At 36.5% G+C, this 17,920-nt stretch overlaps 1 protein-coding gene across 2 annotated transcripts in view; it reads right to left on the bottom strand.

The window, feature by feature from the left end:
* The window catches only part of LOC113509468 (protein singed), an 89,784-nt gene that overhangs the window by 9,858 nt on the left and 62,006 nt on the right, over nucleotides 1-17,920 (bottom strand). For both annotated transcript variants that reach the window (XM_052903338.1, XM_052903339.1), the window contains exons 4-6: nucleotides 13,415-13,562; nucleotides 11,607-11,792; nucleotides 8,369-8,597 (exon numbers count right to left, since the gene is read on the bottom strand). In XM_052903338.1, the coding sequence (XP_052759298.1) occupies nucleotides 8,369-8,597; nucleotides 11,607-11,792; nucleotides 13,415-13,562 (563 nt within the window). The remainder of the gene's footprint in view (nucleotides 1-8,368; nucleotides 8,598-11,606; nucleotides 11,793-13,414; nucleotides 13,563-17,920) is intronic.

Here is a 17,920-nt window from a genome sequence, read left to right as displayed (position 1 = left end):
TTAAGATGTAGCCTGTATTCAACATTGAACTCAACAGCTGATATGATGATGTTTATAATTGACAGAATTATGAGGTAACAAGCATAAAAAAATACCAACCGAAATGAGAAACTGCTTCTTTTTGAGGTCGGTTAAAAAGTAGTGTCCTCAGAAAGATCCTGAAACACCATACGACTGTATGGCGTTGCGAGTACACGACTACAAACTCGCTTGCCAAGCGTTGATGCGATCAGTGATTGTGGCAACATATTTCCCATATTTTTTGTCCTGCGAGCGTTTACTAAAATAGTGTAGTAGGCAACCGGTTGGTTAATTGTCCAATAAAATTTCATTATCGGCGGCGCACGAGAGCCGGCGCAGGCATCCGTGCAGTAGAAACGTTAGAAAGCACGCGCACAATAGTTGGCGTTTTTTGTGCGGAATAACTGCGCGCGCGCCGACGAGACGCTGCCTGGCGACGCGCCGCGCACCCGTACCACTCTAGCCTGGCAGTTTATACTAAATTTCAAAGGTTCAGTAATTTAACATAATGCTAGTTTTTACCCCCAACTTTGTCTGCGTGACCGAGATATATTCATTGGTCGGGATAAAATGCAGGCTATGTCTTTCTGCACCCCATATCACAGTGATTCGTTAAACCGTTAAGGGGCTAAGAGCAAACAAACTTACTTTCACATTTTATAACATTAATAAGGATTTCCAATTAGAATATTTATTTGAAAGTTACTTTATTAATTTAGCTTGAAGAGCCCAAAGATGATCTTTGGGCTGTTGGAGTTTCGGCGACATCCAAAATATCGTATCAATTTTAGCGTCTTATGGAAGAAGTAATAACACAAAAGTACCAATACAAGATTAGTCCAAAATCTTTGTACATTCGTTTCCCCCGTTTTTCTATAAGAAATACCCTAACAATAAATTTTTCGAAACTGGAATTTTAAATCGGATTTTGCAGTTTCGATATATACGATATGTGCATAACTAAACGACCCTAAAGTGTCTAAGTTGTCTCAGTTGTCTAAGTTGCTAGCAATATACTCTATAAAAACCAGCTTCACGAAGTTCCCCCTAACATTTCTACTGGAGAAACTCGAATACAATGTACTAGAGTGCCGCGACATCCTTGCAATCTATTTAAAAATGCAGTTTGCAGAACAAACTTGGATCGCGAATCACCTATCGTCCGCATAACGCGTCTGTATAACGATATTGTAAAAACCAAGCCTGAACTTGATATTCACAACGATAGTCACTCTGTGTTCATGGCTAAATTAAAATGTTGATGTACCTCGCCATTGCATTATATTTATTTATAATTTATAATAATTTAAATACAATTTCCATTATTTGTTTCATATTGTTAATATTTTTACTTATTTAATGACATACATACATACATACATACATACATACATAGGTACATATCTGTCACGCCTGTCTCCCATTAGAGTAGGCAGAAACAATGGAACGCCAAATGCTTCGATTCAAACAAACCTGTTTCGCTTCTTCCACATTCATCATTAATCATTCATTTAATGACATTTAATAATTTAATTCTATTTTAATGTTTATCGAACACGAGGCACGCTGTGGTCGCCTATAAATGTAAGAACAGTTAGATCTAGTCTGCCAGTGTATTGTACTAGAATGTTTAGCTGTATCTTATGTTGGTAATCCTATAAATAAATAAATAAAACCGCCGTAGTTAATTCTTGTAGAATTTGTCACATTGGATCTATAGGGCCCTGTCATCACTATCTATCATCACTCACTGATACGTCATCAGAACTTACCATTAGCGCGGGCGAGATGCTATTTTGTTTTCGCTCATAAAAAAAAACCCGTCCTAAAGTTGTAAAGTAACCATATCTGTTGAAAATAATGACTAATGTACTCTACATAGATATACGATTTTGGGCCGTTTACGCCTAATTTACCCACGCACCGTTACGTTGTAGCGTATTTACAATAATTTTGCATTTAATTCTCATTACGCGGTCTGCGCTCCGTGGAGAACAATTAAAATTGTGAATTTCCACGGAAACTTTTAGATTGGCGTCATAAAGGAGTGTTGGAAATGCTCCGAATTGTCTGTTTTTATCAGGTCCACTGCGGACTGATGATCGCGTAAAAAATATGATGCTTAGGTAGATATTTAATAATTCAGTCATACTTCCCGTACATTGAACTTGTTTTTAACATCTGGCGATTGTTATAATGTTCGAGAAATGTGTAGCAAGCAAGCATACTGTTTATGAACTAACATTGTTTACTAAATTGCATTTTAAAATTATATAAAAAAATAAATAAGAATAGTACTTGCGGTCCTCACTACATTTTTAAATAGATGATTTTTTTTTGATGGGTGTAAATGGTATGGTAACCCCGCCTGCGCTAACGGGATACACTGGCGGGGCACCAGTGAAGGGTGATAGATGAAAATGAAAACAGGCCAGTTAGTCCATCGTGATGAATTCATCAGGAATTAACCATGATAATTTCCAGGGTGAACCGCGAGGTCGACCTGGTTGGGTATATTGCTAGCAATAGGATTCTCAGTCTCCATTCCCTAACTAACAATCCCTTCCCCCCTTTGGTCATATTGGTATCATATATTATCTGTAATATTATTTAAGCGGATCAAATTACATGGATACGATACGTGTGTTTTTATTTCGATACCTATGTTCATGGTGTATGTACCTGTTTGATGGCTTTACACTTCGTCACGTGCGGGGGAAAGGGATTGTTAGTAATGGAGACTGAGAATCCCATTGCTAGCAATATACCCAACCAGGTCGACCTCCTCGCGGTTCCCCTTGGAAACTATCATGGTTAATTCCTAATGAATTCATCATGATGGGCTGACTGGCCTGTTTTCATTCTCACCTATCGCCCTTCACTGGTGTTCCGCCAGCGTATCCCGTTAGCGCAGGCGGGGTTACCATTCCATTTTCACCCATCAAAATATATATATATATATATATATATATAAAAGAAGTAGACGGACAAAGTTGCCAGCAGCAGCTACTATCTATAAGTACCTTATATCCGTATAGGTCAGGGGTCGGCAATTTTTTCAGTCGGAATACAATTTACAAAATTTCAAAAATTTTTCCTGCGAATAATAAATAGTACTTTCATAAATAAAGTTAAGTGCGTGATCCTCGTTAATTCGATTCAGAACGATTTTAAACTATTTTTTTTATATAAAATAATACTTGCGTATGGAACTAAAGAGCCGCAGCTTCACATGCAAAGAGCCGCAGGTTGCCGACCCCGTGGTTCGTTGCTATGCTTTTCATCCAAACCCGTTCAAGCATTAATATAAGCGTGATTATATATTAATATTTGCATTATTTATTCATTACCTAATCAGTTTCACTGCTAGAACAATCCATTAAAATGATGTTAATCACTTCGATTTCACTTTATATATATATATATATATATATATATATATATATATATATATATATATATATATATATATATATATATATATAATCTAATATATAAAATTCTCGTGTCGCGGTGTTTGTTACCAATCTCCTTCGAAACGGCTTAACCGATTTTTATGAAATTTTGTGTGCATATCGGGTAGGCCTGAGAATCGGCCAATATCTATTTTTCATACTCCACAGTTATAAGGGTGTAAATATTATCCCCTAAATATTTCTTTTTTGTTTCTTTGACAAAACATCCACTGTATAAGTAGGTAGGTATTATATTTATTTACAGTATATGTATTTATGTAATATTTTATTATGTATCTTAATATTTTATTTAACTGTATATTTGTTTATGTACACTAAATATTAATAGTTGTGGCACTTCAGCTGCCCGCTAACAACATGCTTTCTAACTGCATTGGGTTGACTGGAAGAGATCTCTGTCAGAGATAAGTCCACCCTTGCTCACAATATTTATAAATGCATTAACAATGTAATTTACAAGTGCAATAAAGAATATATATAATAAAAAATTTCTTATTTTTATGTTATTATGATTTAGCCTTGAAAAATACACACAAATTTAAATTTTCACGTTTTTACGATCAACCCCTGTTTTTTAATTACGATTTTGATATGCCGCAATAGGGTTGCAAGATGGTAATCGAATATAATAATTGTAGTAGGATAAATTTTCATGTATAGTTCTCGAAATAATGTATATGGTAAAACAACGTTTGCCAAGTCAGCTAGTGTATATATATATATATATATATATATATATATATATATATATATATATATATAGTATAATTTAAAATTCAATATAAGAAAAAACATGATGTATATAATAAATTCTGTTAAAAAAATGTGTGACAATTGCGTGGCTATTTCCTAGGGTACTAAATAGAGGTTTCTATACACTGCGTATAGAATAAAAACAATTGTGTGAACAATTACTTTTCAATCTATATTGAATGACAATTAAGCTGACGGTAGATATTAAAAAAAATCCTCGCTTTTTTTATAAACACAGAGGGCAAACGAGTTAGCGGCTCACCTGATGGTAAGTGATTACTGCCGCCCATGATCACCCACAACACTAACGGCATTGCAGGTGTGCTGCCGGCCTTTTAAAAAGGTATATGCTCTTTTCTTGAAGGTTCAATTTACTGACATGATTAGCACACTGGTCATTAAGTAATACACTGTGACACTCATAGTATACCACATGCGTTGCTAAGAAGTAATATCTCCGTATCCTGAAATTTTATTTAACAAGACCCTTGGTATGTTCAAATGTTGGTATGTTGGTATATCCAAAGGTTGCCTGGAAGAGATCGCTTTAAGCGATAAGGTCGCCCATTGTTTTCTCACTGTGATTATTTCTTGTAATTGTTTATATTTATAATAAGTTTACTATTGTAATCTTTTGGAGGAAACAATAAAGAGTATCTATCTATCTATCTTTAAATATGCCAAGATAAAAGTAAAAGATTAAATTCCTCCAACAAACAACACCGCGGCGTCACGATCGCGGGCTTACTTCAAATCACATCAGGAGATAGTCACGACGTCTGTACTTTATGTCTTCAGATTTGCACGAGCGGTACACTGGCACTCGTCTTGGAATTACTGGCGCAAGTAGATACATAGATATTCTTTGTTGTGCCCTCCAGGATATATTTATACTAGGTATAGACAGTCTATGGTAACATGGCGAGCCGAGAGTTATGTTTTTTTATATTATTGTTTGATTTTAAATGATACTCTCTCTGTAATAAATTGGTGCCACTGCATCATGTTCGAAAGAACATGGCATATAGCGGAGTGATACCATTTTAGTTCTTAATATTTTTCATTATTTCTTGTTTATTGTTTTTAGTTTTTTTTTTTTTTTTTTTGGAACAGAGCAATAAATATGTAATACTAATGCTAAATTATCTCGATGGGGCCATTGTATTTATTATATCCTCTTTAAACATACTTCATCCCTATTTTAGTCTTCAGAGATAGGTAAGAAAGTAAACTTTTTTCGTCGTTACGATTTTTTTTTCAAGTCACTTTTATGAGACTTCCATTACTTCTTAACAGTCTTCGTTTATTCTACTCGAATGGTGGGCCAATATAGGTGGAGGCTGGAATGCCTTTCGCGCCCTGTCCGACCCCACTTGACCTTTGTCGCTCTCGCTCCTTCCTACATTCACCTGGCCAACTACAATCTTTAATGCATTATAAATTATGCTAAAGAGATTTAACTATTTATAGATTGTATTTATTCGATGAAATTATAATTGAAATATCGAGAATTATTACAGTAAAAAAACCTACTGATATTGTTCGTTAGAAAACTGCAATTGCATCTCTTTACGCCTGGCTTAAATGCCGTAAAGAAAAGAGCATATTCCTTTTTAAAAGGCCGGCAGCACGCCTGCAATGCCTCTGGTGTTGTGGGTGATCATGGGCGGCGGTAGTCACTTACCATCAGGTGAGCCACATGCTCGTTTGCCCCCTGTGTTCTAAAAAAAAAATATGCCCTGGAGGAGAATTCCAAAGTTTAATAACTCGACCAGAGGTATGAACTCACGAATCTTTTGGTGTGTACAGTTAATGCCTATACACCACAGCTATATCCATCTTTTATCCTAATTCACGCTGAAGAAACCGTGTAATATAGCTAGTAATAAATTAGTTCTATTGCTAGCAATACCCCGTCAGCTAGACCTCTAAGCCATCCTCTTGAAAACCATCCAGTCAACGTAGTTATTTCCTGGCGAATTCGTTACCATAAGAAAACTGGCCTGTATTCATCCTTGCCTAATCAACCTTTGTTGATATCTCGCCGGTATAAATCAATATAAATGAATTTACTGAGCACAGAGGAATAACACCTGAGTCCTCAGGAATGGCAACGCATGAGGGGTATCATGGACGAAACAGTATACTCTGTTATGTCCATGGTACTGCTCATGTCTATAGGCGACGGATACCACTTTCCATCAGGTGGGCCGTCAGCTTGTTTGCCATTCTAAGTTGTATAAAAAAAAAAAACGGAATTACTATTCTATTGCCATACATAAAAACGCAGTTTATGGTCCTTCGAGCCGGATTTTTCTTTTAAATTGACTACCACGGACAAAGACGCGGGCACAGCTGGTAAATAAGGTTATTTATTGAAATCCATTCGTACGAAGACAAACAATAATATTGCATTTCATCATTTATTTATTTTTTATGGCGCGCACGTAATGGGATTGTTATTGTGTTTTGTATGGGTATTGATCGATTTGCAAACCAGCACAATGAAGACTTCATCTCAGACAATAGGGGTCACCGACCGCCGTGAGGTGAGCTAGCGACGGTGGTGGGAGCGCCTTCTTCGAAAGGGGAACAATATATAGCTTATGTATGCAAATAAGTGCATAGTTGCTGTGTTATGCATATGTTGACGTTCAATCGACTAGAGTGTGTGCAGTGTTGCATGTGTGTGCATAATCACGCTTAATTATGTAACACTAAGTACTCGCCCTGGCTTTGCACAACACAGTATATTATTTTAACTTCTTTTTTTTACCACAAAAGTAGCAAATAAGCATACGGCTTGTCTGATTGTAAACGGTCACTATAGCCTATGGACGCCTGCAACACTAGGGGTGTCACGTGCGTTGTCGGCAATGAAGAAACCTTAATATATTATACCTTTTTTGAAGAACCCCATAGTGTAGTCTCTAGGAAAAACCTCGGCAGGGATCTCATTCCACATAATGTACATATTTCTCAAAAAATTTGCCACTGTAAGTCATAACGACTTATTTTTACTTTTTGTGATTACAAAAAGTGGAATCAATGATCTACTCATACAAAAGTTGAATTAGAATAACTTATACATACAAAGGTTTCGGAAAAAAATATGATTTGCCATTCCCTGCGGAGATATAACCCGTCTTGTATATTAGAAATCTAAGAAAATATATTTACGTAGCTTTTATAGCGGTAAAGAGATAATTATGTATATACATTTACCGCATTGACGCCACAGCGGTGCGAAAATGCAATTTACTTTCACGACAGACGACCAGAAAACATCATTTCTATGGTTATGGGCGATTGAATTATTATATATTAGTATGTATATGTTACTGGGAAACTGTATAATACAAATATTCTATGCAATTCCTAGGTAATACTGCCAAGCGTGGCAACAACTGGCAAACCTCTCCTTATGTGGGACCTATGTTGTGTTTACTCTGTTACGTCCATGGTACTGTTCATGTCTATAGGCGACGGTTACCACTTTCCATCAGGTGGGCCGGCAGCTTGTTTGCCATTCTAAGTTGTATAAAAAAACCTGGTGAAGGGTTAACTGACCTGATTTAATTATCGACTGACATTCTACCAGCGCATACCGGCAGCTCAGAAGGAGTTACTATTCCATTATCATACATACATACATACATACATATCTGTCACGCCTGTCTTCCATTAGGGTAGGCAGAAACAATGGAACGACAAATGCTTCGATTCAAACAAACCTCTTTCGGTTCTTCCACATTCATCAATCATTTCATACACGTTTCATATTCCATTATCATCCATTAAAAATACCTTATTTAAATTTACAGTTGGGACATTAAATTTAAATATGTGAAAATCACTACTCCACTAGATGGAGTAACGATCTAAAATGCTTCATATTCGGATGTCAGTGGATACAGGTGGCTTAAGACCGTTCTATATGGCAGTCTATGGGCGATGTCTATACTAAGCAAAGGACAGTTTATAGCTGATTATTAAAATTAACATATATATATCATATCTGTCACGCCTGTCTCCCATTAGGGTAGGCAGAAACAATGGAACGCCAAATGCTTCGATTCAAACATACCTCTTTCGCTTCTTTATTAATATTAACTAACCTTGTTTAACGGAGACGTATTTCTCGTTCAATGCCGCCACGAAGGCTGCCTGCGGGAGGCTGTCTTCCAGCGAGAACAGCTCGTCCCTGGTGACGGCAGTAGATCTGGTCTTCAGGACCGCTTTGGAGCCGATGGGCGCGAGGTACGCCCCGGTGCCGTCGCGGAGCGCCAGCGCCCCGGCGTGGTACTCCGCGCTGAACAGGCACAGTGGTGTGCACGTGTCCAGGAGCTGAAGAATACCATATAATCTTAGATTATATACATATTGTCTCCATAGATATGCTTCGGGAAAAGTGGGTCAACTATTTCTTTTTATTCTTTATTGTACACAAAACATAATGTTAATCACAATTCATTATAAACATAATGTACAAAGGCGAGCTTATCTCTTAGTAGAGAGAGATTTCTTCCAGCAAAACCTTTTCATGTAAATTGTGTTATATTAAAAATACATTTTTAAATTTCATACATTGGTTATTTTTTTTTTTATTTTAATAATTCTTTATTTGGAACAAAAACATTGATTAAAATATTATTGAAATTTTGTGTGATAAATAATTAAGAGATCCTTTATAACTTCTATATTTGTAATTTTTAAATCTTCCTAATGCTTAAAAATTTATTTATTAAATAATTAAATATAAAATACGTCAAGGTACACTGTGTTCGTAAGTATATAGAACACTGATAAAAAAACGAGTCGGCTAATTTGACAATTAGCTGACAAAAAGTTGACCCGTTTTTGAGGCTCGATTCTCTATCTATATAATCTAAGCATATAATATACTGGCTGTTAAAAAAAAAAGTATATTCTAAACTTATAGAACTTCATGAAAAAATATAAAACTAATATTTAACCCGACCATAAAATAGTCTTCTCGTGTAGCCCCGACACAAAATGGGCCATCCCTTCCTTTCCCGTGGGTATCGTAAGAGGGGACTAAGCGAACTTAATGGTCGAGAAATGGGTAGCAGAATCCCTTTTTAAATATGACTAAAGGCTAACAGCGGTTGCCAACTCGACTACCAATCGTGGCAACTACTGGCGAAACCCCAGGTCGACCTGGTTGGGTATATTGCTAGCAATGGGGTTCTCAGTCTCCATTACTAACAATCCCTTTCCCCTCTACTATGTGTACTTAACAACTGATTGACATACTTAAATATTTGGCCAAACAATGATTCGTATTTTTTCACACTGGTACTCAATATTGGACGCAGCAAAGCCTGTCTCGCCGCTGACTTCCATTGTTTACTATACCGTCCGTCTGTCCGCCACTGAGCTATATAACGAATAGCATATTGTTATCGCATTCAAACCGGTCATATTAGGGGAGAAAGGGATCGTTAGTAATGGAGACTGAGAATCCCATAACTTGACTCGGTTTTTTTCTATCAGTGTTCTATATACTTATGCACACAATTAAATTTGACGTATTATTTAATAAATAAAGTAAGTGTTTTAAAATGATGCACAAATTATAAAAGAAAATAAAATTATAAAAATTATAAAGGAACCACTCATACCTATTTATCACGCAAAATTGCATGAAAAAGTTGAGCCGTTTTTCTCGAAACATTTGTATGGAGACACTCTAGTTCACAGGATACTGTTTATTATTAACGTAAAAACAGCAGCGTGCTACAGTTAGTGTATAGTATAGTTAACATATATGCGTGACTGTGCAAGTCTTTATGCAATGGCCCATTCAATTCGCATCGACAATTGTAAATTAATTTGCAGTGAAGCATTCGTTGGATGTGACATAATAATGGCTTTGCACGACATTTGTAATGTTTATAAACAATATGGATGTTGAATATGTTTACAGGCAGTCCTATGAGTTTAAATTTATTTAATTAATGTAAAGATAATTGTTAATAAAATTATAACGAGAGGGAGACTTTGTACAAAAGTCATTTGCTTGGTCACCTCTGTCCTATTCGTGTTTCTACCGTGAAGCAGTTGTGTTTGCGTGGCTGTGTTTCGGTTTGAAAGGTGCGATATGACAGTGAATTTACAGGGTACAGAGGAATAACACCTGAGTCCTCATTAATGGCAACGCATGGGTGGTATCATGGACGAAACAGTATACGCTGTTATGTCTATGGTACTGCTCGTGTCTATAGGCGACAGTTACCACTTTCCATTAGGTGGGCCGTCAACTTGTATGCCATTCTAAGTTGCATAACAAAAATAAAAAATAAATTTGTTTCCACTAACTATAGGAAAAATTCATATCTCTGGCGTGCAAGCGATAATTTTAATAAAATATCTAGAGATCTCAATTCAGACTTATTTAATTCTAAGATGGAATCCGCAAAACGTGTGCTGAATCAGTGGTTCTTTGATGGTTCACCTTTGAGCATGTGATTTAATTTTTTTATTTTGCATAACTGCCTCTCTATAATGTGTGTACTACCATAATTTTGTTACTCTAAGTTTAATTTAGTTTTTTTTTTTTTTAAATATTTTAAGGGCTTTTACCTTCTTCAGGTATATCAGTCCTATTGTACCCTGAACTGATTTCTCCAACAAAACTTTATCTACCTTCCCTAGACGCGGAACGAGAAGAATTAATGGGCATCAATAATTTACACAGGTGTTCAAAAATTTCTGGTTTAAGTTCAGCTAACATAGTTTGAATAAGACCAACATTCAATTTATTTAAGTTAAAGAGGCGCATGAATTCTTCTCTTTCCTTCGTGTTAATACGACACTCTAATAGAATATGATGCACATCATCGATTGTATTACAAGTTTGACAATGGGGTGACAAGGACTTTCCCATCATATGTGCAAATTTTTTTGATGGATAATGACCAGATCGTAGACGAACACCTAATTTAATACAGTACTAATTTAGTTGATTGTAAGTATAATCGATGTCCTATACATTAGTTAAATCGTGTTTTTATTTGTGAAAACCTGTTTTCTAGCTGTTGATTTTTTTTCTTAATAAAAAATAAAATTTAATAAGGAGAAAAAAATATTTTTTTATACCACTGAGGTGGCAAACAAGCATACCCCACCTGATGATAAGCGGTTACCGTAGCCTAGTAACGCCTGCAATACCAGAGGTATTACGCGCGCGTTGCCGACCCTGAAGAAACCTCTTTACCCCCTTTTGAAGAGCCCCATGCTGTAGTCTCTAATATATGTAAATGTATACGTTAATTATATGAAGATATCACTTTTTAGTATAACAGGATTTTTTAGTATTTAACAATGTCTCACCTTCCCGCCAGCGCTCAGGTATTTGTTATTGCACGTATGCAGTGCGTACTTGCCGCCCTCGTCGGCCCTGAACTCCAACGTGAACAGGGTATCCTCTCCCCAGGGCACGTTGGCGTCCACGTGGATCTCATCCAGCGTCTCCGACAGGTGAGCGAAGCGCTTGCGCCCGATGGACCGGAGGTTCACCTGCAATAGCGGTTCTGTATGAGTCCGTGATGGTCATATCAGGATAATTGGTAGATTACAAGTAGAAAACGAGAAGTGTTTGAAGAGCGGATCTCCGGATCAATTAAGATTATTTTCCAGGGGAGGGGGGCTCCTCTGAAAATATGACTCCAGACACAGGTCATAAATGACATCAATAAAATATGAAAAGAATAAAAAAAACTCTAAAGACTAATTCCACAGAGTTAACTGTCCACTGCTGAACGTAGGCCTCCTCTGTGGTATTTTCAGTCGCAGCAGCAGGCGGGTTAGCAACCTCAGTTAAGCTTTGGCGATGTTTTGAGAGAGACGCTGCTGCTCATTCTTCGGCTATTAAGTAGCCTTTATCGCGTTTTACGACTCCCATGGAAAAGAAAGGGGTGGCCCGTTCTTTGCCGGGACCACACGGTAACACACACGGACACAGGTAGGATTACCATTTGATTATTATCCAATAAGAAATTTCATAACCACACACTGATTTCAAAGACTTTACAATTCATTGGGAACAGTTCAAATAGACAATTGAATATAAATAAATACTATTTTACTGGTAGTTTTAAATCCTAATAAAACCAGTGAATATATTTTAAGGTATTCACACCCAAACTACATCAAATTTAATATCTCTACACCAACTATTCTCCAGGGTAATAAGTATGAACGTAATAAAAAGTAATACATTTACAGCCAATCCACGGTGTTTTGTAAGCAATGTTATCATTACACAAGACAGCTGGTAATTACAGACTTCATATAGGAAACACCTGTGACAACATCATCCCCCCCCCCCTCCCCACTTCCACCTCCCACAGCGATTGGTTGTCTTCCTACAAGTTAAACATTCACAGTGTGGGAAGTGGGAACTAATAACAGCATTGCAGAGGAAACGCACAGCACGTATTTACCGAGGCGCGGCGATCACGAGTTCTATTAGTAGTTATTTTCACGGATATAGGAAAGGCGACGAGCCTTCCATATGTTATAATAGATTGCTCTTTACTGTTAAGAACTAAGGATTAAGAAATCTATTGAAAATCTTTTTAATTCTCCGAACTTGAGATATGAAAGGATCGTAAGTAGTTGATCCAGAATACGTTGTTTTGCCTCCTAACATTATTTACCGGGTCCATTTTTTCTTCTAGGAATAAAATCTGTCCTTAAAATCTGTTAAGCGGTTGTGATTAGCGTGAAAGGACATCGTGACCCGGGATTTTTATATACGTAATAAGATTTAGCAAGATTTCAATTTTCAACGAACTCTTTTATCTGCCTCCCTGTAGGTCTCTAGCGCTTTAAAAAGGATGTCATAATTTTACAGATATACAATATTACCATAAAAAAGCCTTATTATTACACAGTATTACATATGGCCGTATGGTCCCGGCATAGAATAGGCCACTACTTCCTATCCCGTGGGCGTCCTAAAAGCCGACTAAGGAAGGGCGAGGGATAGGCAACAGCGTCCCTCTTTAAACATCTATAAAGTCTAACTGCGGTTGCCAATCTGCCTGTCAAGCGTGGTAACTACTGGCAATACCCCCCAAAAGGAGGCTTATTTCAACAGTGGACAGTTAAAGGTTGATATTATGATGATTACATACCTGTGGTCTAGCGGCCAGGTGCACGTGCCACAGCTCGGCGTCTCCTGGCACTTTGGCAGTGCAGCAGAGCTTGTCAGAGCTGGACCCGAGGTAGTAGCCGCGCTCTACGTTACGGAGGGCCCACCGGCCGCTGTTGTCATCGGACACACTGGCAAAAACACCATTTTATTAATATTATGCCACTTATCACCACTAGCGTAACTCCCGATATGAAGAGCAGAGGGGCATGAAAATTTTAATTCGGAAATTTCGGGTATGGATTTTGAGTACCCATATATTTGTTTTATAACTCTGAGGTCTCAAACAAGCATACTACCTGCCTGATGACGCATTGCCAACTTTGAAGAAACCTCTTTTTAAGAAACCCGTGTTGCAGTCTTTTGGAAAACCTTGGTGAAACCGCGCTGTAGGCGACCATCTATCTCTCTTATCATTTCATCATCTAACTTATGTAACTTATTCTTATATAAGTTAAGCTTACAGTCAAAAAGTATTAGTTTAATCGTGTCCTATTCTACTACAAACCGTCAGAACTATCAAAATTATTATGACAGCATTTCTGTTAAAATTTTATTTCGTTAGGCTCCAAAATTTTAGAAAAAATTCTCATGGCAGGTAGACTGATTCTAAATCTGTGACGTTTATGGTGTTATCCATAATTGTAGATGAGGATAGCCAAGTCCTATCAAGTGGGTTCTCTACTTTGTAGGTAATTCATAACAGAATTGATATTTACCGCCGCCTATAAGCACCCGCAACACGAGAGGCAATGCAGGTGTGCTGCCGACATTTTAAAATTTTTGTAGTAACGATAAAAAAATTGTTTAAAAATGGATAAAATAACTTAATGCTGTCAACTATTATCAGACGTAACAGTAAAATGTTCCAAATTTAAAAAAGAATAATTATTTCTATTGTATAAAAAACAAAAACCATAAGCATGATAACATGCCATTTTGCCGAGGAATGTCTAGCGACGATTATTTAATTAAAACAAGACCAATTTTAAGATTAGGTCCAACAAAAAGATGGCATTTCTCAATGGCTCGACGCCGAAGACCACCACAGAAATATGTTGGCACGTTAATGGTGCTACTCGTATTATTGTTGGCCGTTCCCCTGTTTATTGATAATCATGTAGTTTTTATATGTGGTCCCAGTAGTGGACTGGTGAATAATACAGAAACTACCTGTATACTGAAAATTTTAAATAAAGTAATAAATAAATTAGACAATAAGAAATGGTGTGATTACTATGTGGTATGTATGTGTAGTACAATTCATGTCGAAATATCAGCAGCAATGTTTATTAACAACATTGTACTTGTAAAAAAATAGTTTTTTCTCAAACATGCTTGGAAATGTGAGCATTATTTTGACGATCTTCTTCGAGATAAATCAAAATTGCCGTACTGGCCAGATACATGCGGGCAGCGGCCGGCAAAAGTTGTATGAAAATCCATATCGGTCGTATTTTGCGGCCAGATAAATTACTATGTAAACTCATATCTGTCCTGTAATTTAAAAATGGAATGATCTTTTACTTTGAAACATGGCTACCAAGGAGGTAACTAATAAAAGGTTTTATTTAAATTTCGTACTGACTTGCAAATAGAAAGTTGTTAATTGAAAAAAAAAAAAAAACAAAGGAACATTATGGCGCGTGAAAAATTATTATTGTTCGTTAGTCGTCATTGTACTTAAAAAGTAAAATTGTGTTTTTGATTTCCGCGCATTGTTTGAGAAAAGTACTATACAAGCCTTGGCCACGACTAAGCATTGATGGTCTCACGTATGTGTGCCTCGCCTACGCCTCGGCCCACATTTGCAGGTTCGTCCATCAATGCCTCAGTTGCTGGCCGCTGCAGTAATGTACTATTATCCATAGTATATACACCCATATTCGTGCAATAAATTATATGAATTTGAATTACAATATTTTCCACATACAAAAAAAACGAGAAGAAATCAGCGCTGTCTGCTATTGAAACTATCGTATGTAAATCCTGGTAAATAGGTCACGGTTGTACAATGAACTAACTTTATCTTCACTTCTCATCCCTCATTGATATATTCATTGGACAATAGATTGTTAAATTGTTTTTTATTACTAGGGAAGCAAACGAGCAGTCAGTCCAACTGATGGAAAGCGGCTAACATCGCCCAAGAGAGGAGAAAGGGATTGTTAGTAATGAAGACTGAGAATCCCATTGCTAGCAATATACCCAACCAGGTCTAACTCCTCGCGGTTCTGCCTGGAAACTATCATGGTTAATTCCTGATGAATTCATCATGATGGCCTAACTGGCCTGTTTTCATTCTCACCTATCACCCTTCACTGGTGCTCCGCCAGCGTATCCCGTTAGCGCAGGCGGGGTTACCATACCATTTTCACCCATCAAAAAAAAAAACATCGCCCAAGAACACCTACAACGCAAGAGGAGTTGCTTGTGCGTTGCAGATCCTAAAAAACATAAAAAATACTCCGTAATGTCTCTCAATAAACGGTGTCTCTCATAAAGCCCACGGGCGTTACATACAATGTCATATTAACGCACTTTTTATGTTAACCAAACACAGAACTATCACCGAAACTTGCTTATATTATGCAAATCATTAATTCCCAAACACTCCAGCGAATGTTAACAAATGGCTTGGTATTGATACCTAATCATTTCCAATAACGGGGTCATCGCTTGCCTGTGAAAGTTCTTAAAAAGCCAATAGTCATTGGTTTTTATTCGTATAACGTTTGATGACTTGGCAAAAATGGTTTACGGTGTTACAGTAAAATGTATCGTACATGAAACGGTATAAAATATGAAATCCAATCTCGATCGTTGTACGAGAAATCGTACAAAGATGTTTGAGACAAGAGGTGCTAATTAGTTATTTACATTTTTATCCACATTGTTGTTGTACACGGTTTAGAATACAAATCATTTGTTAACCGACTGCGGAAGGAAGGAGGGCTATAGTTTTAACGTATATGTATAATAATAAGAAATACTAATAAAGATTTATTGCACATAAAAATATATAGTCATGGGCTTACAGAAATTTCAAAGTGAATTATATGTGTATAAAATGTAGCATTGTGCCCAGCATATTAGTGTCTAAACTAGGCCTAGCCTGTATCTTAGACACTAATGCCTTCTATTAGATACATATTTTCGTGCGGTTTCGCTACATTTTTTTTTTACAACACAGGGGGCAAACGAGCATGCGGCTCACCTGGTGGTAAGTGACTACCGCCGCCCATGATCACCCACAACACCAGCGGCATTGCAGGTGTGCTGCCGGCCTTTTAAAAAGGAATATACTCTTTTCTTGAAGGTTATGTTATCGTATCGTTTCGGAAATACTGCTGCTGGAAGTTGATTCCAAAGAATGGTTGTGCGTGGAAGAAAGTGCCTTGAGAAACGCACGGTGGAAGACCGCCACTCGTCCAAATGATTGGGATATTAAAATAGTACAAGATTCAGTAAGCAACATGTTTTATATTACTAAAATAGGGTATTTGTAAAATAAATTACAATATTGTATCAAGAAATGTGCCATTATTAGTAAAATAGATGTATGTAACACATAGAAATATGTGTTTCTTTATATCCTTATTAATTCTAAACCTATTTTTATTTTATTTTTCTTGCTATTGATAAGGTAAAAGCATTATTTTTTTTTTTTTTTATATTATGATCTTAAAATATAGAGTAGGCTTTTCTTAATATAAAGCAGTTTCTATGGTTGTATTTTATAATCTTGGTTCCGGCATAGAATGGACTATCCCTTCCTTTCCCGTGGGTGTCGTAAGAGGCGACTAAAAAAACTTAATAGTAGACGCCTGAAAAGCGTGGCAACTATTAGCAAAGCCCCCCGTAAGGGGGAGGCCAGTTAATGACTGTTTTCATTATACCAACCATTAAGTGTCCACTGCTGAAAACTAAATGACTGATATATTTTTTTTTATAATAATAATAATGATTATTGAAAGTTTATCGCTATATCTGAGCAGTACACATTTTTTTCACCCATGATACCCTCCATGCGTTGCCATTCATAGGACTCAGATGTTATTTTGTACCTAAAATGGTATCCCACCCTTCAAACCGAAACACAGCCATGCAAACACAGAATGCCAAACACGAATGGCAGAGGTACGCAATCGACTTTTGTACAAAGTTTTATCTGGTAAGGTAATAATTATTATTATTTATCCTAGTACCACTATGTATATTATTGACAATTTTATCGTCACGATATTATGACGAGTAATAATAAATAATCCACGAAACCAAGTGGTATAATTATTTAATAAGCTACCTAAAGAATTAAAGTCACTGGATGATTTAAATATCTTTAGAACAAAATGAAGTCATTACTGCTAGAAATATATATATATATATATATATATATATATATATATATATATATATATATATATATATATATATATACATTCGTATACAAATTATTGTTTATGAATAAATAAAATAAAAAATAAAT

The sequence above is a fragment of the Galleria mellonella genome, unplaced genomic scaffold (assembly GCF_026898425.1).
Source record: "Galleria mellonella isolate WM207_F2 unplaced genomic scaffold, CSIRO_AGI_GalMel_v1 utg139, whole genome shotgun sequence".
In the NCBI taxonomy this organism is placed as follows: Eukaryota; Metazoa; Arthropoda; class Insecta; order Lepidoptera; family Pyralidae; genus Galleria; species Galleria mellonella.
This window is presented reverse-complemented; position numbering and strand designations above follow the sequence as displayed.